This window comes from Diabrotica undecimpunctata, chromosome 6 (genome assembly GCF_040954645.1).
Source record: "Diabrotica undecimpunctata isolate CICGRU chromosome 6, icDiaUnde3, whole genome shotgun sequence".
Classification (NCBI taxonomy): Eukaryota; Metazoa; Arthropoda; class Insecta; order Coleoptera; family Chrysomelidae; genus Diabrotica; species Diabrotica undecimpunctata.
Window position 1 is genome coordinate 88,018,405 of NC_092808.1, and position 26,157 is coordinate 88,044,561.

At 36.9% G+C, this 26,157-nt stretch overlaps 1 protein-coding gene across 1 annotated transcript in view; it reads left to right on the forward strand.

Moving 5' to 3' along the window:
• Ptpmeg2 (Protein tyrosine phosphatase Meg2) overlaps nt 1–26,157 on the forward strand; it is a 329,068-nt gene that overhangs the window by 45,456 nt on the left and 257,455 nt on the right. The window contains exon 2 of the mRNA XM_072534846.1: nt 3,653–3,883. Coding sequence (XP_072390947.1) covers nt 3,653–3,883 — 231 coding nt within the window. The remainder of the gene's footprint in view (nt 1–3,652; nt 3,884–26,157) is intronic.

Genomic DNA, 26,157 nt, shown 5'->3' on the forward strand with positions numbered 1-26,157 from the left:
GGCAATCATCATATTCCTTTTTACTTTGGTCTGTTTGCAGTTGTATCCAAGTCTTCCTTACTGTTTGTCTTTTTTCTCTTCTGCCTACTCCTTCCAAAGATCTTGTCCGCTGTCTTGGTTATCATTTCGGCAGTCGTTTCGCATAGCTATTCTATATCATTATATTTTCTTTCAGAATTCAATATTTGTTCAAGTTATTCTCTATAGTTTTGTTGTTTCTCTGTATTGTGCATTTCGTCCATGTTCCATTGTGGGTTTATTGTTGTTTTATTGTATTTGTGGCTAGATATTCTGGATTTGACTTTTGCTCTGACTAAGCAATGATCTGTGTCTCCGTCTATTCCTCTCAGGCTTCTTACGTCTATAATATTGTTCCCATGACGGGCATCTACAATGATGTGGTCAATTTGGTTGCGCGAAATATGGTCGTTTGAGACCCAGGTTTGCTTATGGATGTCTTTATGCGGAAACATGGTTGACTTTATTAGCATATTATTAGCTGCTGCAGTTTCTGTGAGTCTTAAGCCATTGTCGTTGGATATATTGTGGAGGCTGTGTTTACCTATTGTGGGGTATAGGCTAGGCTCTTTGCCTATTTTAGCATTAAAGTCCCCACAGAGTATGCGCATATCTTGTTTGGGCATCATATCTATCTCTCTTTCTAGGGCATCGTAGAAGTCATCCTTAATATCTTCATCCTTCTCTTCCGTTGGTGCATGCGCTGAAATAATCGAAATGTTGTATCGTTCTACCTTCATTCGTTTATAGGTTTGAAATTTACTATATTCTGTACTAGGCTATCTCTAATCACAAAGCCCGTTCCGAATTCATGTCTTCCGTTTTTGTTACCGTTGAAGAAGATGATGGATTTACTTATTTTTATATTTCCATCGTCTGGCCATCTTATTTCTTGGACTGCTGTTATATCCATTCCTATGTTTTCCAGTTGCTCCACACCATTTATAGCAGCTCCAGGTCTGTACCAACTCTGGACATTCCAAGTTCCGATATTCATAGTCCTTTTACATAGCATTTGTCGTTTTTTTGTGTTTATCTGTCCGATTCCGAGGCAAAGTTGCAGTTTTCATAACTAGTTTCTTTTTCCGACGGTGGGTAGTTAGCCCTCCGCTCAACCCTCCTCTTTTGAGCCTATATAAGTTAACTTAGTCGTATATTTATTTAGCACATTTTTCCAGTGCCAATGATTGATAATTTTTATTAAAATCTATAGGTATCCATCCAGATCCTGCGGTTTTTTTATTTTTCATGTTTCTTAAGGCTGTCCTGACTTCATGCACTGTTTTTTCTACTTTCTGTCTATTACCTTGGTAATATTGTTCTTCCGTTTCCTGAAAATCTGCTACTTAGGATCACTGGTAGACTACAAAAATAACACATCCAACGAGATAAAAGAAGAATATGCGTGGATAAACGCTGTTATTTTGGCCTGGGTCCTCAACTAAGAGCGAGAAGTATGTCAATAGCAACAAAGTGCAAACTTTATAAAACAATAATACGCCCAGTGCTCACATACGGATCGGAAACATGGGCAATGACGACCCGAGATGAAGAGTTACTGCGAGTCTTTGAAACTGTATTGAGTATTGAGGACCATATATGGCGGAGTAAACGAACAGGGTCTGTGGAGAAGGCGATATAACTTTGAACTCTATAGACTTTTTGGTGATGCAGATATTGTGAAGACCATCAAAACAAACCGCCTAAGGTGGGTGGGCCACGTTATGCGGATGGATGAGAGTGATCCCACTAAAATAACTATGCTAAACAGGCCGGTCGGAAGAAGAAGAAGGGGGCGACCTAAACTCAGATATCTGGACGATGTACAGGAAGATCTGAGGGAGATTGGAGTGAGGGGCTGGAGAAGACAGACACTCGATAGGGAAGGATGGAAGAATGTTTTGAAGCAGGCCAAGGCTCACGAAGGGCTGTAGCGCCAACTGATGATGATATAATCGTATATTTATTTAGCACATTTTTCCAGTGCCAATGATGGATAATTTTTATTAAAATCTATAGGTATCCATCCAGATCCTGCGGTTTTTATTTTTCATGTTTCTTAAGGCTGTCCTGACTTCATGCACTGTTTTTTCTACTTTCTGTCTATTACCTTGGTAATATTGTTACAGTTTACTGTTTTTGTCTGATCTGTTTTAGCTTTGAAAGATTTTACAGTCTTCCGATATACCTGTCTATCTCTTCACACTTAAATTCGCAATTATTTTTTTTGGCTTTTGTTTATTTCTTCCTTTACTTCAAATCTTATACCTTTTTTTTGTTCAACTACTTGGCGTAAATTCCACCACAGCTCATTATCGTATGTTTTGCCCTCTTTTCTCTCCAAGCATACATTTTATAGAACTCTTATTTAAATATTATCTATTCATAATCAGATTTATAATTTTAGTTCATTTCTTCGTTTAGTGTTTGTTGCAGATTAGACTGTTAAAATAGATTCAAGTAACACAATTTTTCAGTCTTTTCAAGTTTAGGTATTTGCATTAATTAATTAAATATGTCCAATTTAGAAGGCGTATTCAATATTCACTTCACTACATAATGTAATTTTTTATGGTTGTAATTTTTGTGGCATTCTATTACTCTAGAAAATACGCTGGCTATATTTACAAATCACTATCACTTTCCGGAAACCGAAATATCAAATACATGTTTTTATGATCGTGGTTTATTCCCAACAAAATATTTCATAACAAACAGTTTCTTACGAATGTAATATTCGATGTTGTATTATAATTATTAAACTTTAAAAATCTTTTCATCCTTGAAACTATTTTAAATTTCAAGTGACGTCAAAACAAAAGAGAAATTGGAATTGTGCTGTGCAGTATATAAATTAATAATATATATAAATAGTATATAAATTATATATGTGCTATAAAATAATATTTTTTTATAAATTTGTATATAACAAATTTTACAAATACACGAACTCAGCAAGTCGGTAAATATTACATATACACCAGACGTAGACATGCTTCGATTTTTAACCCCACGTCGAAGTGTTGTAAGCCGATGCAGAAGAGATATATCCTGTGTATTATTTGATTGTTCTTCGGACATCGACGATGAAAAAATAATACGCAGTCGACAGTAGAATTGTGTAAAAAATAATTTATTTGTATATCAAATAAGTACACTTAAACGTCTTAACTAAGGAAAAAATATTAAAATACTACCGCTAAATTTGGACCAATCTCAATTTATACTAGTTTCCAATCCACTCAGCATTCAAAACAACGCGTGTACTTCTTTTCTTTATGCAATATAATTTACCTGATGCTTCGTGCATCAAATTTATTGTTATGAAAACAAAACTTTCTTCAGCGGATTCCAATATGCTCCAATTTTAAAATATCGACTGTAAAAATTTAAACTAAATGAGATTACTTTATACAGATTAATTTATTGTAATTGAATGCCCTTTGATCGCGCGCTTTCCTGTGTTTATGCTTAACTTTTCATTATTCTGCCACTTTTTGTAATAATATAATAAAACTCCTCAAATTTTGAACGCTCGAATTGAAGTATTTATTTTTACTATTTATGTGACATTATTTTCATTCTTATAAAATAAATATTATAACCCATTATTTATTATTTTTTTTTGTTTCAGACGACAAAAGAATTTATAGAAAAAGTAAACGCCAAATACCGTCGGAAACTAGGACCGGTGTCGTGGACCACGGCTGTGCGATTTTTGTACGCGCGTAAGTTTGACGTCGTCAGAGCTCTGACGTTATTTGACCAACACGAATTGACTCGACAACGTGAAGGCCTAATAAATTTTGACCCCAAGAACGAACCGCTCAAGTCTGAACTGCTCACAGGGAAATTCACAATCTTGGTAAGTATCCATCTTTATTTTAACTAGAATCATAAGTATTATTTTATATGGGATTAAACCACAACTGATAGGAATGAGAATTATATTTTACATTTGTTTTGACATTTTGATTTCTAATCCGTAAATCATTTTCAAAAATTCTAAAATAAAATTTATTATGAATGATCTTAATCTGTATTTCTGCTTCTTTGATTTTCCTCTTTTTGCTGTTTGTTTCTTTCATGACTATTGATGCATCTGGGATATATCAAAGTCCCTATGATTAAATCTCATTTATCCTTATTGAAGTTTTTACCAGATGAAAGTTTTTGTATTCACATTTTATAAATGCAGTTTTTTGATCTCTTCTGTGTGTTGTTGGGTTTGGTTTTGGAAAGAATAGATCTCAGTTTGTTGGTTGTTTTAAATGTTGTTGTAATGCATTTATTTCCTATTCTTTTTAATTTTTCTTATAAGACTTTTACATAATATTGTTGTTCTCTTCAAATCCCTTCTTATGAGCATTTATGGGTTATCTTTGGTGTTTTGTTGTTTCTTTTCTTTAATCTTGTGAAATTCCTTGTTCCTATCATATAGGAGGATTAGAAATTATGTTGTGGTTTGACTAATAATTTACATATCTGTGGGTGTGGGTTGCTTTTTTGTAGACTTTAGTTACAATTGCCATATCCTCCTTTGTGACTAATGCATCCAGAAATGGTAGTGAGTTATTATTTTCCTTTTACATGGTGAATTTGATTGATTCTTCTTTACAGTTAATGTTCATCAAAATTTTGTTAGAGTGCTTCTGGTCCGTGAGGCCAAATTGAGATCATCTAAATATCTTCACCTACTATGGGTTTTTGGTCATGTTTCTTCTTCTTTCTTTCTTTTTCCTTTTCTTTTTATGTAGACATGACTCTGTTTTTCAATGTGTCTCCAGTAAGTTATCGTTTTCGTGGTCTTCCTATTGATCGTCTTCCAATTGGGAACCGTCTTGGTGTCTTTACTACTCTATTTGTTGTCATTCGGCATATATGATTGTTCCATTCTACTCTTCTATTTTTTACGAAATTCTTGATATTTTCCATCTTGCGTTTACGTCGTATATCTGTACTTCTCTGCCCCATATTGTTTTACCATCAATTTTTTTAAGTGTTTTCATATCTGCTGTTTCTTACATAATTTTTGTCCTGTCTGTTACAGGTCGTGTTCCTGCCGCGTATATAATTATGGGTCTGATGACTGTTTTGTAAATTCTGCCTTTCATTTATTTCCCGATATTTTTATTTCTCCATATTGTTTCATTCAGGCAATCTGCGGCTCTGTTTGCTCTATTCACTTGATCTTCCACTTCTGTTTCGAGCTATCGTAGCTAGTGGTAGAATTAAACGGACATTTGTTCAACAAATTAGGATGGCGATATTGCTACCATTTAGAGCGTACTCAGTCTTGTAATTACTTCCAATCGGAAAGACCACCCACTGGCGTGGGAAATAATAACACAAGCAGTTCAAACAATCCGTAATTTAATAATTGAATGTTACTACAATTAAGTTAATATCTAGCCAAAGTTGTAGCGCAAGTTCTTTATTGAAATAGCCCCGATCACTGTCTATACACTGGTCCACGACACACTACAAACACAAGCACTGATACAGATTAAATATTACTACTATCACTTCAACTAAGGACGTTTTCTTATATATGAATAAACTTGATAACTAATGAGCGTTCAGCTTTTAACTCTAAGCTATGTGACGATAACTACAATGCGCGAGATAAAACTCTAAAAACAAGAAGCGACCAGCTCAGCTGGGATACAATTTGATACTGATTACGCGATAGTCTAAAAACTCTTAAACCAAAAATGCGTCGAATTATATCGAATTCTAAACTAAAAACTAACTAATATGCGAGCGACCAGCTAAGCTGGGTTACAATATTATACTGACTTAAAATTCCGATTTTCAATACCTGACTATTGCAAGGGATTTTCGAGCGGCGAGGGACAACTTCGATATTTCTATACAAAGGTAGGTAAAAACCGACCTTTTGAATTCTTGTCTAACAGAGAAATTTTTGGAATTGGTCGGAGAAAGTTAATCTACGGGTAAACATATCTTTTAAATACATTTTCGACTTTCATGAGAATTTACCTAGGTATAAGTTAAGAATTGTAAGTTAATTGCTACTAGTGGCGTAGCAACACTTGGATACATTTCTTACAGAAATTTATCCAGCTAGATAATGTTTAATGCTAGATATTTTAACTTCATCACTTGTTTTATTATCTGACCTTCCAGCTCCAATTTAAATCTTGGTAAATTTGTTGTTATAATCATGCATTTTGTCTTTTTTGGGGAAATTAACTTGTTAAATTTTGTGGCGGTTATATTCCATTGGTGCAGCTTACGTTGTAAATCATCTTCACTTTGAAAGAGTAGGTTGTTTTGGTTGTTTTTCTTTCATTTGGTAGCCTTTTTTACTTTTTTTATTATTTCATCCATAATCAGGTTGAACAATAGAGGATCAGGGAATCGCCCTGTCTTATCCCAGTGCCAGCTTTAATAGGGTCAGTTAGTTCTTCTTCTACTTTTACTTTTATCGTGTTGTTTTGGTAGATATTTTCAATCGTTTTGATTATTCCTAAAGGAATCTCTCTTGCGTACGATAAGTAGATAACGTCCTTTAATGTGACCCGGTCAAATATGCAGATATGCCGATTTGTTGTATTCTAATGATTTCTCCTGCATTTGCCTCATTATAAATATAGCATCGGCGCACGATCTCCTAAAACCTTATTGTTTTTCTGCTAGTGTTATAATTTCATTAAGTTTATTTGTTATCAGTTTAGTTGTTAATTTTAGGGTTGTATTTAATAAAGTAATTCCTCTGTAATTTTCCGGGTCCTACTTGTCTTGCTTTTTAAAGAGAGGTACTAGGATGCTTGATCTTCATTCTTGAGGAAGTCTGTTTTGTTCTATTATTTTTTGGATTAGCTTTAATAGTTGTTTGGTCAGATCTGGTACTCCGTACTTTAGGAGTTCGTTCGGTATTCTGTCCTCTCCTGGGTTTTTTAATTTCCTAAATGATTCCTTTACCTCTTCCTCTTCAATATTTATTTCTTCGTTTGCAGTCGCCTTTGGTGGTGGTGGTGATTCGTTTATAGTGGTTGTATGCCTAAACCATGGGGTTTTCTTTTTTGATATATTAGTGTTTGTTGCCATCCTCTCCCCAAGTGATCTGTTGCTGCGTTAATTATGTTATTTTTGAGGTTTTGAGTTTTTCTAATATTTTATTCCCAACAATCGTCTCGATATTCTTTTTCTGTATAAGTATTCCGTGAATTCCGTATTATCAGAGTCCTTCGAGTATGATTTTGGTTTATGTTGCCACCGCTCTCTTGGGTGTGAAGTATTTCAGGATGATTCTTATTTTACATAATACTGGGCTATGGTCGCTACCTAGATCTGCTGAATTGAGGCATCTTACGTGGATTATTTTCGATGGATGTATCTCTGTTGGCTATAACATAATCTATCACAGATCTTGGTCCACGGGTGTTATTAAATGTATATTTGTGTTGGTCTTTGTGGTCAAAAATATGTTGTTTATTCTAAGTTCGTTATTCGTGCAGAAGTTTAACATCAGTTCCCCATTTTCGTTTTTAACATCCTCGTTATGTTGCCTATTCGAGCGTTAAAATCCCCCAATATTATCATCTTTCCTCTGACTTGATCTGCTACTTGTTGTAATTGGTCATAAAACGGTTCCTTTGTTGTTTGGAGCTTGTTATTTTCTGGGCCGTATACTCCGATGATGTTCAGGTCTTCCTTCTCCATTCTTATCTTTGCTGTTAAAATTCTTTCTGATATGTATTGACACTCTTTGATGTGATTTTGGTATCTTTGGTGAAGTAGTAAGGCTTCACCTTCTTTGGCCCTGTTTCCTTTTGCTACTCCACTAGATTAATATGTATTCATCTAATTTTGATTGTCATTTTCCTATCTTTTGTGTTTTCTGTAGAGCGCAACTGTCTATTTGTTTCTCTTTCAGCACTTGGGTTATTTCTTGGTCCCTTGATTGAGTGACCTGATATTCCATGTAGTAGTTCTCATCTGGGTTTTGTATGTTTTTTGCTTGTCCTTATTTCTTGCCGTGGTCATCTTCATAGTATCAATCCTGTTCTGAGGCTGTACATTGTTTCTTTGAGCAATATTACTAATCGCAGAGCTACTCAATCCACTCCGCAATTACCCCAAGAAGTGTTATGGTCATGTACATAATATTTTTGTCAAATTATTCCATGAATATATCTGCTAATAATGGAAATAATGAAGAGTCCATGGCTAATCTAAAGTCGTGTTTATAAAAATCGTTGTCTTATTGAAAATAGGTGGTATCAGTACATAATATTCTAGCTCCATCCAGCCGATACATTCAGTGTTATTTAGTTGTCAATGTATTATCCTTCTCTAGTTTGGTTCATATTATTTTTAAGGTATTTTCCAGAAGCACAATTGTGAATAGGCTGCTGATGTCAAAACTAACTAACATGTTGTTTGGGTTGTAATCTATTTCTGCTAGTTTTTGCAGCAAATGTGTATTGTTTATAAAAGTTTTCGTACTATGTGCCAATGGTTGTATTATATCTAGAAGGAGTTTACACAGTTTGCTGCAAGAAGAACCCATGTTGCCCAAATTGATCTGAGGATTACGTTAGCTTTGTGTATTTTTGGGGCTTCGTATATATGTGGTGTCCTACTGTAATGGGGTGTTAAGGTTCTTTGCTCGTCTGTCAGCTACTCCTTAAATTTAGATAATGATCTGTATATTTTGTTCTCCGAAGATTTGGTTGGGTTCTTTCTCATTTTTTTATATGGTCCATTTGTTACTTGTTCTTGAATTTTCTCCTGGTACTGAATTTGTCCATGATTACGGTTACATTACCCTTATCTGCTGATTAGAGTACATATTATATACTTACTTTTTTTTTTAAGATTTGACAGCTTTCAGTTCCTCTTTACTTATATTTTCTTTTGGATTTTGTGCTTTTTTCGAGTTCTTTTTTGCACAGTACTCTAAATTCTTCTTTTTCATGTGTTGATAGGTGTTGACAGACTTTTTCAACAGCTCTAATTATATCCAGAATGCCCACTTTGAAACCTTGCACTACATAGTGGGACGAATTACGGAAAACGTGGCTAAAAGTCTAAATATACCTATATCGATATGAATGTGCGCTATAAGGTCTTCAACCCAATTTAGGCTGATTACGAAAATGATGTCAAAATTGAAAAATTCAAAATGGCTAATCCAATATGATGGACCAAATTTCATAAAATTTGAATTAATTGGACACAAATACGACCTCGCTGAATACTAATTTTTATGATATCAAAATTTGAATATTCTAAACGGTAAAATGACCAACGAAATTTATAAAAATTTAGACTATAAAGTTTTTGACTTTTCTAAATACAAATGTTTCAGTTGTAATTAATATTTAAATTAAAAAAAAATATTTACCTTTTTTAACAAGTGTAATAATTCTTTGTCAGCTTAAGAAATCATCAATAAATATAATTTATAAACATGAATAATTTCCATCCATCCTAAGGCTCTACAGCCCATTTCGAGCCCTGGCCTCCCTCAGAAATGTCTCCATTCGTTACAAATAAATTTATTTATGTAAAACATTAGAAATATTACGATCGTATGCACTAATTTTCTCTAATCTTTATGGTTTTCAAGTCCGCTGTCATGTTGTGTAAGCGTTTCTTCAGTTTTATCTTCATAATCGCTAATATACTGCCGGAGTCTTCATCCTGTGTAGGAATCTTTGGCTCCACAAACATCCTTTTCTGAATCATCATCAGTGTCTGAAACAATCGGAACGGAGACTAAGAGAGCTCTCGCTTTTGGTAATAATCTTTTTCTGATTGTTTGCCTATTGATAATAATGCTGCTGCAATTATATAGGTTCCATGGGTCAGTAATCGGTGAACTTCGGTGGGTATATGGTATCAGGGATATAGATATAACAGAGTACTTGGCTGTTGCTCTAGTTATATTTCCGAAATTTTTCTATATAAATTTCTTCACCACTGGAAAGTGTTGGTAAAATAATATGAAAACGATGGATCAGTTTTAGTCGATTCCGGTTATACTAGCTGATATATTCGTAGTCTCAAAGTAACGTCGAGTTTTGTTTCCATTAATATTACTGCCAAAGCCTAGTTTTGGCTAGTCTATGAGGACGAGGAATCTTAATTCTTTTTTGAAACCATCCTGGATCGTAAGCATTTTGGTTGAATATATATGAACATTTGAATCACCGAATTTTTGCATATAGAGTTGACAATCCTAGTTTGTAATGATTATCGTTTACGGCTCTTTTTAACATTGCGTTAATATCGTTGAACTTAGTGGATGTTGCCGCGCATAAGTAACAACGATGTGAAGATTCGGTTCCAGTAATTTTCCAAAATTTCATTTCGGTTCCTTTACTATGTTATGAGTATAAAGAAACTCTTAATGCCCTCAACAAAACGATAAGTGTACGTTTATATCAGTTTTTAAACATTGCATAAATATTGACGCTTTAACATTTAATTTTTAAAAGTTATTTATTACCAGAGCAGTGGCTAGTAATGCGGGGTTTTAAGTTATTTTGAAAGTCAATTAGGTATACTTAATCTTCTAGAAATCGTGGACATTTGGTCTAATGCGGTCTAATACATAACTTTTCCATTAGTTGAAACGAAATGTTAGTTTTATTTTTACATATTTTTGTTCAGAAATAATTATTTATAAACATACTATTGTTACTATATTTTTTTACAAGCGTAAAGCATTTAAAAATTAAGTAGTTACATACAGAAAAATTATTTATGTTTTATATCTGATGTATCACTGTAGAGAAACAGTTGGTCAACGTTTAAAAGTTTTAAGATGCACTACCTCACGCTAAGCTGGTCCCACTTCTGACTAACGAAAACATGCAGTATTAGAGCTAGTCTGCAACGTAAAAATGAATCTGCCGGCGCTGTTTCTATGACCGGAATTCAATAGTGTCAACCTTTCCATAGACAACTTAATCGTCGACAATCTCTTTTTAAAAAACTTTGTTGTGAAAATATCTAGATATTTTAAAAATATTTAAAGGCCATAGGTCGACTCAGCGTAAATATGATTAACAATTTCGTTGTATACTGTAGGCGCGCAAGAAATAAGCGACTATTACCTTATTACACTGCCAAGCTGCACTAGCGGTATAATATTTTATTATAAAACAACTTAATACTAATTTTAGCAATAACGAGACAGTATAAAACCGCATTACATTAAGATCCGGTATTTTTTATATTATAACGGAAATGAAGATAACACGTATTTCGGAGTATGGTTTATCATAAACAAAAGATTGGTAGAACACATACAAGTTATCAAAACAATATTCAATCGTTTAGAGTACTTCATAATAAAAATAAAGAGAATAAATAACGATAAAAGTAATTCAAATATATGATTCTAAGACCATAATATATCAATAAATTTACACCAACAGCAATCATTATAATGATATGAACAAAAGTCAACATTAATGCTACGCTAGCATTCTCAATGGAAGGGACAATAAAGGCAAACAATATCAAATAATAAACCAATATCTACTTCCTCTTTATAAGCAACTTTGCTTGTTCATTGACGGATTAATACCTCTATGGAAGGTTGCCACTCCATCTTTTGCGCGGTCGTCCGATACTTCTTCTGTCGATTGGTGACTTATCTCTTGCTATTTTGACGACACTGGTCTCCTCCATTCTGCTTATGTGGTTATTCCATTCTTTTTTTCTATTTTATGTCCATTCGTTTATACACTGTACGTTACATTTTCTTCTAATGTTTTCACATCTCTTTCGATCTCTCGGCGTATTTCCTGTAATTCTTCTTAGTACTCTCATCTCTGCCTTTTCCAGTACCTTTGCATTGTGGCTGTGTCTGGTCTTGTTTCTGAGGCGTATGTCATTATTGGTCTTACACTAGCTTTATAAATTTTTGACTTCATCTCAGTGTCATTATGTCTGTTTCGCCATATAGTATCATTAATGCATCCTGCCAGTCTATTTGCTTTTTGTACTTGATCTCTCACTTCTTTGTCTAGGTCTTCATAGCTGACAGTGTAATTCCCAGGTATTTTATTTCCATTACTTGTTCAATACTGATGCCATCAATTTCTATTTTACACCTGGTTAGTTCTTTGCTGACTACTATTGTTTTAGTTTTCTGAGATGAGATTGTCATATTAAATTCTTTTGCTCTTATGTTAAATCTGTGAACCAGTCTTTGCAGACTATTGTTACGTAAAAATATGAGTCATAGTTTTAACCTGTAAACATGTTTTTATTCACTAATATGTTTTAGATTATAAGAGACCTTTCGACCAGCTGGCATAAACTCCAAGTAATAAAAAAAACTGGTTCCATACGAATCTTCCGGAATTAGGCCTGTCCATTCGAGGCGAAACCAGGTCAATTAAGGTCAACATCCATGGAGTTCTAGAGCAGCTGTTTTCGTATAAATATGAGGGAACTTTTATTTTGAAAACAGTTAATAAAGAAGATTCGCGCTCGCGATATTTATTGTTACGCTCGCCTTTTAATAAATTATGTATATTTAGTGATAAATAAATTAATATCAGTTATTGTGCTTTTTAATAAATTTAGATAAGAACCTTTTGATAAAGACATTATAAATTAAAGACTTAACAATTAATAAATTCACAACAAATGGTGTTAGAAGTTGGACCGAACATAAATTAGACTTATAATAATAATAGAAGTGAATATTTATAAATTGTGAAAATGACGACGATTTATGAGCTCACAGTGACGAATTTAAGAAGACATCTCGAAGACAGAGAATTAGCTTCTACCGGAAAAAAGGCTGAGTTAGTCCAACGACTAAAGAACGCTTTGCTAGAAGAAGGACTAGATCCAGAGACTTATATATTTGAAGATGCTGTCATCTCGTCGATTTCGAAATTAGAGAACAAAGTTTCTGGTGACATTGCATCATTAGAGAACAAAGTTTCTGGCGATATTTCGAAAGTTTCTGGTGACATCGCATCATTAGAGAACAAAGTTTCCGGCGACATCGCTTCTTTGGAAGACAAAGTTTCTAACGAGATTTCTTCGCTGGAAAGCAAAGTCTCTGCTAATATCTCTTTGGAAATCTCTAAAGTGACTTCTGAGATGTCTGCCCTCGACAATAGAATGTCTTCGCTAAAAAACCAAGTTGCTGCCGATATGTCGGCCTTCGAAGAAAAGATTAAAGAGATAGAAAGGAAGATGGAGGAAACCGGGACAGCAGAGAGAGGAAACAATCCAATTACAGTGGAGATAAAAGAAGACGAGACGAAATGTAAGTTGGAAATACGGCCGAAATTTGAAGGAAGTGGAGGTTCTGTCCATGTGAAAGTCCCAACTTTCGACGGAAAATCGTCATGGAACAACTACATGAAACAGTTCGAATCAGCTGCAAGAGCGAATGGATGGTCTGAAAAAGAAAAGGCTGTAAACCTGACTATCGCTCTTCGAGGAGATGCCTTAGATGTGCTTCAGACCATAGCCGTAGAGGAGACCGATGATTTCGAACAACTGAAGAAGAGGTTAAATATGCGATATGGCCACGAACATTTGGAGCATGTATATCAGTCGCAGCTTAAAAATCGTAGACAAAAGAAAGATGAGGCTCTTCAAGAATATGAGGTAGATATTGCCAGATTAGTACGATATGCTTATCCAACAGCTCCCGAAGACATGATGGAAAAATTGGCCGTTCAAACGTTTATTGATGGTCTTCGTGATCATGAAATGCAGAGAACACTGCGATTAGCTCGTCACAAGACGCTGGTTGATGTCCTATCCGCCGCCCTCGAATACGAGTCAGCTACGCAGGCCTCTGGCGGGTACAGTAAAGTTAGGACTGTAAAAGAGGAAGGAGATGAAGATAAACTTGACCAGCTCGTTAATATGATGAAAATTATTACATGCAAGAAAACGAAGACTATAAAATCAAGAAACTCACCATCAGGAAAACCAGAACGAGTCGGCTTTAGGGGAGCAGCTTCGACCCGGAACTTTTCCAAAGATCCTCTTATACTAATAGCTTCTTTGAAATGTCGTGAGGATGGCGTATATGTAGATGGAGAGATAAATGGTAAAAAGCATACGTTGTTGGTGGATACCGGAGCGACCAGAACCATTATACGCCCGGCAGTTATAAACAGCCGTAAGAAACTGTTACCAACGAGGTTGCGACTTCGGACCGCTACAGGTGAAAATGCCAACATTCATGGAGAAATCCAGGTACAATTGGGAATTGGAGCAGAAAAGTTTGTCCATACTGTTATAGTTGCTGACATCGAAGAGGATGTTATATTAGGAATGGACGTAATGAATATGCATGGATTCCAATTGGATTTTAAGAATAAGGTAATCAAAGTTGGCAACGATGAAGTATTTCTCCATCCACATAATGACAACACTGTGCAAGCAGCCATTAAAGAAGATACAGTCGTGCCTGCGAGAAGTGAAACGATCATAGTAGCGCGGCTACAGGGAATTGTGGACGAAGGGAGACCTGTTATGATGGAGCCTTGGAACCACGACGATGAGGTTGGCCGTGGAATCATAATTGGAAAGGAATTGGTGACTTTGGCTAAGGAAATTCCTGTGAGGCTTATCAATGTCAATGACTACCCAGTGACCATAAAGAAAGAGACAAAAGTAGGAACTTGTGTACCTGTGACATCCATAATCCGTCAGGCGACAACATCTGATAATTCCAACGACAAATTCGACCAAATGGTTGCAGTTGCAGGACAGTCTCTGAATCAGATTGAGAAAAGGAAATTAAAGGAATTTCTTCGGCAGTATCGTGATATTTTCGTACCGAAAGGAGGAAAGACGGGAAGAACTACCGTTGTTAAGCATAAAATTGATACTGGTAATGCTAAGCCAATTCGTCAAACAGCTCGACGATTACCACAGGCGAAAAGAGAGGAAGCTGAAACGATTGTTCAGGAAATGAAGAAAGACGGGGTGATAGAACCTTCTACGAGCCCATGGGTCTCTCCGGTGGTCCTGGTTAAGAAGAAAGACGGAACGACGAGGTTCTGTGTGGATTACCGTTTGCTGAACAACGTTACCAAGAAGAATAGTTATCCTCTGCCTCGGATCGATGACACATTGGACACATTGGCTGGAAGTAAATTGTTTTCTACTTTGGATTTGAAGTCTGGATACTGGCAGGTAGAAATGGACCCAGTAGATAATGAAAAGACAGCCTTCACCACAGGATCGGGATTGTGGCAATTCAACGTTATGCCATTTGGACTCTGTAATGCTCCTGCGACATTTGAGAGGCTTATGGAAAATGTGTTGAGAGGGTTATCTTGGAAAACATGCCTGGTTTATTTAGATGACATAATCGTCTTGGGGGAGACATTCGAAGATCATTTGAGGAATTTAGAAAACGTTTTTAATCGACTTAAAGCTGCCCAATTGATGCTAAACCCCAAGAAGTGCCAGCTATTTCAAGGTAGAGTCAATTATCTGGACCATATAGTCAGTAAAGAAGGAGTGGCCGTGGATAAGGGAAAAATCGATTCCATTAAGGAATGGCCAAAACCAACTGACAAACATCAAGTGAGAAGTTTTCTTGGACTATGTACTTACTACCGGAGGTTTATTAAGAAGTTTGCAGATATCGCTAAGCCATTAACGCGACTTACGGAGGAAGCAAGAGATTACCGCTAGGATATAGACTGCCAAAATGCCTTTGAAACGTTGAAAAAGCATTTAATAACAGCACCAATTTTAGGGTATCCACTGCCAGAAGGAGAGTTCATCTTAGATACGGATGCAAGTAATGTGGGAATTGGAGGAGTGCTGTCTCAGATTCAAGGAGGACAGGAATGAGTCCTCGGATATTTTAGTAAAGTTCTTTCAAAACCTGAACGGAATTATTGCGTCACGAGAAGAGAACTTCTGGCAGTAGTGAAATCAGTAGAGCACTTCTATCAATACCTCTATGGCAGAAAGTTTCTAATCCGAACCGACCATGCCGCCCTTAAGTGGTTGATGCAGTTTAAGAATCCAGAGGGTCAGATAGCCAGGTGGATCGAACGACTCCAAGAATACGATTTTAAGATTGAGCACCGGGCCGGAGTTAGCCACAGAAACGCTGATTCTCTTTCCAGAAGGCCATGCCCAGCAGAGTGTTCCCACTGCAACAAAACGGAATCCAAGGAAGCAGCAGTGCTAAGAACGACGATTCTCAACGACGACTGGACGCCTACTAAGATAAGGGAAGAACAAGAGAGAGATCCAGTTATACAGAAAATCCGAAAATGGAAAGAGGAAAACCGTCGACCACCTTGGCAGGAAATATCAAACCTATGCTCAGTAGTTAAGACGTATTGGGCCCAGTGGGACTCATTTATTATCGAAGATGGCTTGCTCAAACGAGTCCTGGAAAATGATGACGGTTCAGAGAAAAGAAGACAGTTGGTGATCCCAAAGAGCAGAATAGCCGAAGTACTTCGTCAGTTACACGACAGTCCATCGGGAGGGCATTTTGGTGTAAGGAAAACCCTTCAGCGAATTCGGGAACGGTTTTATTGGATGAACAGTTCCGACGACGTAAAAGACTGGTGTAAGAAATGTACTATTTGTGCTACGAGTAACGGGCCTCACCGGAAAAGGAGAGCTCCTATGAGACAATATAATGTTGGAAGCCCGTTTGAAAGAATAGCTTTGGACATTGCAGGGCCATTTCCAGAAAGTGAAAATGGGGGCAAGTACATGTTGGTAGTAATGGATTACTTCACTAAGTGGGTCGAGATTTATGCACTTCCAGACCAGAAGGCCCGCCTCCGTTGCAGATAAGTTGATCCAAGAATATATCAGCCGATTTGGAGTGCCTTTGGAGATCCATAGTGACCAAGGCAGGAACTTCGAAAGTGATCTATTCCAAGGAATATGTGATAGACTAGGCATGAAGAAAACAAGAACTACCGCGTATCATCCGCAATCGGATGGTATGGTAGAACGAATGAATAGGACAGTTGGCAAGTATTTGACAAAGATGGTGTCCGATCATCAGCGAGACCGGGACCAATACCTTCCGTTCTTCACAATGGCCTACAGATCTGCTGTTAAGGAATCAACGGGCCAGACACCAGCCAGAGTCCTATTCGGACGCGACATGCGACTACCTTGTGATCTAGAATTTGGGTGTCGACCTGGAGAAGATGTAGCAGGTGAAGATTATGTGATCGAATTACGAAGAAGAATGGACGATGTACATGAGTTGGTCCGTTCCCACCTTCAGATCGCTAGCGACCGAATGAAGAAACGGTACGATATACAAGCCGAAAAGGGTTGCTTTAAGAAGAACGACAAAGTATGGCTGTATAATCTCAAGAAGCGAAAAGGTTGTTCTCCCAAATTGCAGCAGTCTTGGGAAGGTCCATACCTCATCATGGAGAAGATCAACGATGTCATCTACCGAATAAGCAAGATTCCGAGGGGAAAGCCGATGATAGTACACCATAACTGGTTGGCATCTTTCGAAGGTGACCACGACGTAGATGAAGAAGTGGAAGTAAACCAAGTCCAAGATGTGTCTGACCTCACGTTTGAGGAATTCATGGGTGCCTATGGAGGTACCGGTAAAGCAAGACATGGTGTTACCACTGAAGAAAAGCAAGATCTACTCGCGCTCCCCGATGACCACTCGCTGGCCCTTACCATCCCGGCCAGTATCAAAGACGCACCAGGGTTGGCATCCGTCTTTCGAAGGAAGTTTGGTCGAGTTGCAGAACTTCAATGCCAAGTGCCAGTTCCCGGTAAAACCTTGAAACTCCAAGATGCATCACGTTACCTTTTCTACCTGGTAACAAAAGACACTGCCCGTGACCAACCTACCTACCGAGATGTATGGGAAGCCTTACTTCAATTGAGAGGGCACGTACTAGAGTCCGACGTGCAAAAGTTAGCCATGCCAAAGTTGGAGTGCCGCCAATTAGATTGGAGGGTTATCCGAAATATGGTGGAGGAGATCTTTAAAGACACCGAAGTCCAGGTGTTAGTCTGTTGCAATCCGCATAGTTACTGGTGCGGAGAGAAAACCGTCCCTTGTCATTTTTATACAACTGGAAGTTGTAAAAGAGGGTCCAGTTGCCGATACCAGCATACCGTTCCAGTTCTAGTCCCGACAAGGTTCCAGGAGGAACCATCTTTTGAGAGGGGGGCAATGTTACGTAAAAATATGAGTCATAGTTTTAACCTGTAAACATGTTTTTATTCACTAATATGTTTTAGATTATACGAGACCTTTCGACCAGCTGGCATAAACTCCAAGTAATAAAAAAAACTGGTTCCATTCGAATCTTCCGGAATTAGGCCTGTCCATTCGAGGCGAAACCAGGTCAATTGAGGTCAACATCCATGGAGTTCTAGAGCAGCTGTTTTCGTATAAATATGAGGGAACTTTTATTTTGAAAACAGTTAATAAAGAAGATTCGCGCTCGCGATATTTATTGTTACGCTCGCCTTTTAATAAATTATGTATATTTAGTGATAAATAAATTAATATCAGTTATTGTGCTTTTTAATAAATTTAGATAAGAACCTTTTGATAAAGACATTATAAATTAAAGACTTAACAATTAATAAATTCACAACACTATCTTCACCTTGGGCTATCAATATTGCGTCGTCTGCGTAACAGCGTATTTTGATTTATTTGTTTCCCATTATGTATCCTCTTCCTTTGTTAACGCTTTTGATGATTTCATCCATGATAAAATTGAAGAGCATGGGGCTCAGTGAATCCCCTTGTCTTATTCCGCTGCCTATTTCTATAGGTTCTGTAAGTTGTCCATCTATTCTGACTTCCATTTTGTTGTTTTGGTAGATGTTTTCGATAGTTTCTATAATATTTAGTGGAGTTTCTCTATTATGCAGATGATGGAATAATTCTTTGTGTCTTACTCTGTCAAACGCTTTCTTTAGGTCAATCAGACACAGAAATGCTGGTCTATTATACTCTAGCGATTTCTCAGTAATTTGCTTTATAACGAATATTGCATCTGTACACGATCTTCCACTACGAAAACACTTATCCTCTGATTTATTAGTACTTGTAAAATTTTAGTAGTAAGTTTTAGCGTAGTATTTAACAAGTTTATACCTCTGTTTTTTGGCTATTTTTTTCTCTATGGAGAAATGTCTCCACGATATTTCAGTAATTCGTTTGGTATCCCGTCTTTACCTGCTGCTTGTTTGTTCTTCAGGTTTTCAAATATTCTCCGAACTTCCTGTACATTTATATTAAGTTCTTCGTTTGTGGAAATTTCTACGGTTGTAGCGTCGTTTGTTCTTCCTCTGCATATAGCTTATTTAGGTAGTCAATCAACGTATCCTTTTCTATTTGTTTTTGTTCTATTGGTTCCTTTACCTCCGTTCTTTGACCTCTTATGAAGCGCCATATTTCCTTTTGCAGTCCGTAAAAATCATGTTCCATTTCTTTCGAAAACGTTTCCAGTGATCATTTTTTATTTTTTCTTACAATTGCATGTGTTTCGTCTATAATTGTCTTGTAATTATGCTATGCCTCTTGTGTTTTCTTTGACATGTATTTCAGGTAACCTTTTTTCTTTTCTTTACATTTTCCTTCACTTCTGTACAAAACCATGGAGTTCTTCGCCTTGAACCATGCAGTTCTTTTATTTATATTTCTTTCACCAAGAACTTCCTTCGCCGAGGCTAAGATATTAAACTTAACTTCTGCCCAGCTTTCTTTGACTCCATCACTTTCTGTGATATATGTATTTCTGCTTTTTTCGGTTATTCTTTTTTGGAATAGGTATCTTGAGAAGTCATCCTGTAATCTTCTGACTTTTATCTTTGTGGTGTATTCTGGTGTTTTGTTATTACATATATGTGTTTTCATTCGGATTTTGCACAATACCAATTTATGATCGCTTTCTATTGGCTAAGTCTCAATTGAAGGAAAGAAATGGATAGGGTGGAGGACACTCTCCTGGTTGAAAAAGTTTCGACAATGGATGGGTTTAACAGCAGACCAATTGTTATACGTAGCCCAAGACCGATATCAATATCAGAATGTTATAATCATGGTAGTCGCCGACGTTCCCTAGGAACATGGCACACTAGGAGGATTTCCAGGAAGATTTGAACAACACACTACCAAAGTGCAGTGTTACTCATACTCTTTTACGTGTTTCTGTACATATCACGATCCTTACTGTAAGGACTAATCCGTCAACCGAAATGTATTGTTACCCGTATTTCGTCACTAGGAAACACGTAATTTATAATACATATGTAATAATACCACGTTATTTCTGTGTATCCCCAGTAATTTTAATTTTGTTTTAATAATTTAATCTATTTAACCATATTACTAGTTAACTGATAGATAATCAATTTAAAATACTACTGATACCGTAATTCAATAAGCAACTAATGGTCACAAATAAACCGATGTTGTCAAAATATAACTTTATCAAATAATATGAATGGTAATTTGTGGTTTTAGTATAGATATAACTTTTCCATTATTTAATAACAAAAATGAGAAAACTTTGAACGTTTATAATAAAACTCCAAGTAAACTTCTGGTATAATTGCATATAATTTTCGTAGAGTTATCAGAGTCCTTGTATCAACTAAATTGTGTGTAAGCTATAAAGAATGATATATTTTTGTGCAATATCATCTCCAATAGTACAATTTAAATGTTTGTAGAAATAGTAATTAAAAATACTAGCGGGTATAAGTAAATGTATAATAATAATAAATAAATATAATTGTCTATATAATTAGTTAGGGACGGAATATTTTTTATAGCATCTGACGACAATGTTTGCGTTAAAAAATAATATTTTCTTCTGTATATTGGAAAATATAGTGTATCCAACTATAGACAAGGCGAAAAGCTCGGTTTCGTTCGGCAAAATACTCCTATGAGATTCTTTTGCATATTCACTTTCATGAGATACCCCAAAATAAGGTTCAAGAGGTCGCCCAGGCGAAAAGATGTTCAAATTTTTGTGAACAATTTTTTTTAAACAAATTGTAACAATTAATTTTTCGGTCCGGACAAATTGTTTCAAATTGTTTGGACCATTCTGAAAAAAATAGTTATCCTGTAAGTTTTCTTTAAACTTAATTGTTTTTGAGTTTTAAATAATTTAAAATTTAAAAAAACTCAAAATTACTGTTTTCTAGACTTAAAAACACAATTAAAAAATATTATTTTTGAATTCACCAAGGACCGTAATTCAAGTTCAATCTTTGTTTCTATTATTTCCCGATAAGTATTTTGAGCTTATTTAATTTTAAATATTGTTCTTTTATCGTTAATCAAGCGCTTATGACAGGACGGGCGCTCGGGCTGCGGCGTGTATAAGAGAGAGTAACAAGATCTAAGACACAAAAGTGTTTAGACCATTATGATTAAAAAATATCTGTTGTTAGTTTTCTCTAAAGTTGATCGTTTTCGAGTTATAAATAATTTAAAACTGAAAAAACACCAAATTACGATTTTCTTCGCTCAAAACTACAAATTGACTCAATTTAAACCAGTCGGTTGGTTTCATTTCGGAGGATACCAAGCTAAAGCTCCCACGAGAACGCTATTGTGTAAATCTTTCCTGGATTTTAGCTGCAGGTCTTCTTATGAGTGCTCTTCCGCACCGAACGTCACATGTCTGTCGTCAAATGACTGAAGCTTTCAGTGTACTCCGTGGTTCGTCTTCGCAGGTCCGATCGGTCGATCCCCGCACACTGATATAGTTTCTCTAGTGGCGTTGCTCTTCGGAATGCTTCGTTTAGGGCCACATCCACTTTTAGCGTGTGTCGATCTACCCCAGACAGAGCATGCATACTCGCCCGTGGAGGAACTGAGAGACGTTTGACTGGGAGCTCCATTTAGAGTAGGGGAGTTTGCGAAGTAGATTGTTACGGGATGCTAACTTTAGAGCGGTCTTTTGACAGTGAGCTTTATAAGTGAGTATTATGTCCATCTTTACTCCGAGGTATATTGGATGCTCCGCGTGTCCAGTTGGTGTCTGCTTCAGGAACCAGATGAGGCTTGAGAATTGGCTTTACCCTCTCTACTAGAATTCTTTCGTAGGGGACACCGAAGGATCCTCCCCGAATACTGCTTTCTTTGCCATTCATCGTGAACAAATTCCCTTCGTTGGCTCAGTGAAGATGTTCGTTCTGTTGTAATGGAAACACCAAATAATAGTAGCAGAGTTTATTGTTGAGACGTACACTATGGGTGTAGACCCGGGATTACTTTGAGTAGAGACTGATGAAGTTGATCGTTGAAGACTATATGTTCGTTGAGTGAATATTGATTGAATGCTTCTCTAGTCAAGAGATATTAGTTTTATATAAATTCTATTTGGGTCAATATTTTTCGCGTACCTAGCGTGATATGTGTATTTAATTTATGTAAATTGTTTAACTTTGTCAGTACTTTTGACTGATGTCCAAATTATTATTTATAATTGACCAAATGTGTATGTAACCTAATTAACTACGTGTGTGTATTTAATAACAAATAGATTCATTCGGTCTACTGGGTGATAAAATTATACTGTCCAATTTCGGATATGAATTCTGAAGATTTGATATTGGACATACTGCGGAATCGGGCAATCTGGCCCAAGTGTCAATACTCAAAGTTTACATATAAGTATTACATAACATAGTAAAATTCAAACATGATAAATTATAAATAGTTTAAGAATAATCAAAATCTTCCAACCGTACCCTAGCTATCAATGTCCGACTCTATCTCTAGATTAAAATTAGGGCAATTGGATGAAGATGTGGAAAGTGGGATGTCAACTTGGGAAGTCGACCGTACATTGTTGTGCCGATTACTAACTAATACAGGTACTTCCTGTTCGTTAGTCTGAGTTTGTGGATTCCCTGAACGACATAGTCGTGCAACAGGACGGTACTTCCATAACGTGAGTATCCCAATTATTACCATTATAGTAATGATCCCGGTGGCCACAAAATAATGCCAATTAGATTCGTGAATCGATCGCCACTGCGTATGCGTCATTTCTTGTTCCAGACTCTCCTCCTCAAGTAACACATGACGTAGCTCTCCTCCTGGTATGTCAAGGTAGGTGTTTAGAGGCGTGTTAAACTTGCGGGGTGTCCTCGCCACCAGTTGGGCCACGGGAGTGATTGGCGACTTCAGGTAACTCGTCACTGCTCTGTCCACCCCACTGCTAGTGGGGAGTAATGTAATATTTTTCGTTTGGGCGATACATTTGGGTGAAAGCTTCAGGAATGTGACTCGTACCAGTACTCTTTCGCTCCGATTTCCATCGCAAATAATGGATATGTGTATCGTGACTGGCGTGATAACTAGCCAGAGGTTGGGAGTACCCATCTTACTCCATTGAGCTGTCTGTATTGTCCTGGCTACCACTGGACATGTGCTATTCTTAGATCGCTCATAAATTTCTTCTAGTATGCAGTTTGGTTGGGTATCCATGTTTCTTATAGCCGTTGGTGAGCACGCTATCTGCGCCTTTGTCAACAGTAAGCACCTTTCTCTATCTTCCGTGGTCAATTCGAAGTAGTGCAGTGTGTTATAATCTACGACCAGTAGATTCCTTGGGGCGACAAATGTGCGCAACACCGACCCCTCAACGTTAAGTGGTATGGCCGTGACTTTGAGCATGCTGTACTTATTTTTCCCTGTCACTATGAAGTAGCCGATGACTGTTATATATCTGTCGTCATGACTGACTTCTGTTTCTATAATGGGTTGTCGTCGTATTTCGACCCCTTGAGGCAGTATCTGCCCTGCTTTCCCTATTAATTTGGTTATTTCACCCGGTTTCACTATATCAATGAAGTGTCCGTGGTTATAGTGAAGGTTTAATATTCCCTCGTAAAATTGAGTATATTCGTTTATGAAGTCCATAACTTGTAATGCTATCGTTTGTATTCGTAACGTGCTATATTCGGTTTCTAGTTTTTGTGCTTTGTCTTCTACTTCGTTAAGTCCTTTAGATATTTCTTGTAGACCTGTGATTAGTGCTTTGTTAAACTTGTTCATTTGCTCGTTTATCCTGTTCTCTGTGTGATTGATTGATGTTATTGTTTCTAACATTATCTTCGCCTGGTGCTGTGATTCCTTTATTAGCTCCTTTTGGTTATTATCTAATGCTTCAATGTTACTGTAGGCTTCGTCATTGACTCCAAATACTGAGGTTAATATTGTTCCTAATATTCCTCTTCTTTCCCTTCCTTTTATTTCTACTGTCAGCCCCTCGCTTACTGACTCCGCCTTTCTTTGTCCTTCCTCCAATTTCTCTATTATATCCTTACAATTCACGATTTTTATCTCATGACACAGTTCTCGTACGCCTTGTATCATATTTCCTATTAGTTGGTGCTCTGTTCGAATTCTTCCTTTTTCGAGTAACACCTTTATTCGAAATGTTCCCCGGTCTATGACGACCTCTCCAAGGTCTTCTGTGAAAAATCCTGGTACCGGATTATATATTTTATACGGTTCTGCCTTTATGGGTTTTAACATCGTTAAAAACATTATAGCTACTAGTATTTTCTTCCATCTTAGTGCTGCTGCCTTTTTCGGCTTTTCCTGTTTCTCTTCTTCCAGTCGTATTAGCTTATGTATGGGTCTTTTAGTCAGTTTCCCGTTTGCCTTTCTCACTGTTACTACTCTGGTTAATCCCTCCGCTCCAGGGTGTGTTTCTGTTACCCTCGCTAATGGCCATCTGCCTGGAGGTGTATCCTCTTCTTTAATTATAACTATTTCTTCTTCTTTTATGTTAGGGTGCGCCTTATGCCATCTATTTCTCTGTTGTAATTGGTGCAGGTATTCCTGTTTCCAAATTTTCCAGAAGTCTCTTTTTATTTTCTCCACTAATCTCCACCTCGTCGGCATCTTCAAATAAGTCGTAAGCTCTTCTTCCCGATTTGGTGATATAATTTCTCTCCCTATAAGGAAGTGAGCTGGTGTCAGGGCTATTTTCCCTTCAGGGTCTTCTGATGACCCACATAATGGTCTCGAGTTCATACATGCTTCTATTTGTGCCAGCACCGTACTCAATTCTTCATATGTTAGAACTGTTTCCCCGATGATTCTTTTCAAGTGATATTTCATTATTCGCACTGCGCTCTCCCATAATCCTCCGAAATGTGGTGCATATGCAGGTATGACATGCCACTGGGTACCTAGTGCCCGTAATCCTTGTTTTATCTCGTCATCTATTTTTTGATTTTCTTTTTTCAACAAATTTGCTGTTCCTACGAATGTGGTTCCGTTATCACTGTATACGTTGTTGCACTGTCCTCTGCGTGCCGTAAATCTCTTGAACGCTGCGATGAAAGCATCCGTAGACATATCGCTTACTACCTCAAGGTGTACTGCCTTCGTTGACAGACACACAAATACTGAGATGTAGCCCTTATAGCTCCTCTGTCCTCTGCCTCTCGTGGTACTTATTTTTATTGGCCCGGCATAATCTATCCCTGTGTTAGTAAAGGGATGACTCGGGTTCACTCTGTCTTTCGGTAGATCTCCCATTAATTGTTGTGCTGCTTGGCTTTTATACCTCCTGCACCTTAAACATTTTGCTAGATGATCTTTCACGGTTCTTCTGCCGTTGATTATCCAGTATTTCCTTTTTATGTACTGTAGTGTTTGTTGTAATCCGCTATGTAGATTTCTTGCGTGACTATCTGTTATAAGTAACTTTGTTAATGCACTATCCTTTGGCAAAATTATCGGATGTTTTTCTCCGTACTTTAGATTCGTGTGTCTCAGTCTTCCGGTGACTCTTAGAATTCCTTGTCTATCCAGGAATGGTACCAATGACGCTAATTTATTTTTCTTGTCTAATTGCTGTTTCTTCTCCAGCTTATTTATTTCTTGTTTGAAGTAGGCGTGCTGTGTGTGCTTTATCACCTTTAATAGCGTTTCCTCTAATTCTTGGACTGTAATCTGACTTTGTCCATTGTCCTTCTTTTTTCTGCATTTGTCTGCAAATCTCCTACAATATGAAAGTACTCTTCTCATTCTTTCTAAATTTGAGAATCTCTCGCATATGTCCTCCTTTATCGTTGTCGTGTGCACCGTTATTTTCGTTTTGACTTCCTCCTCATTTGTCTCTGGTATTTCTTCTGATT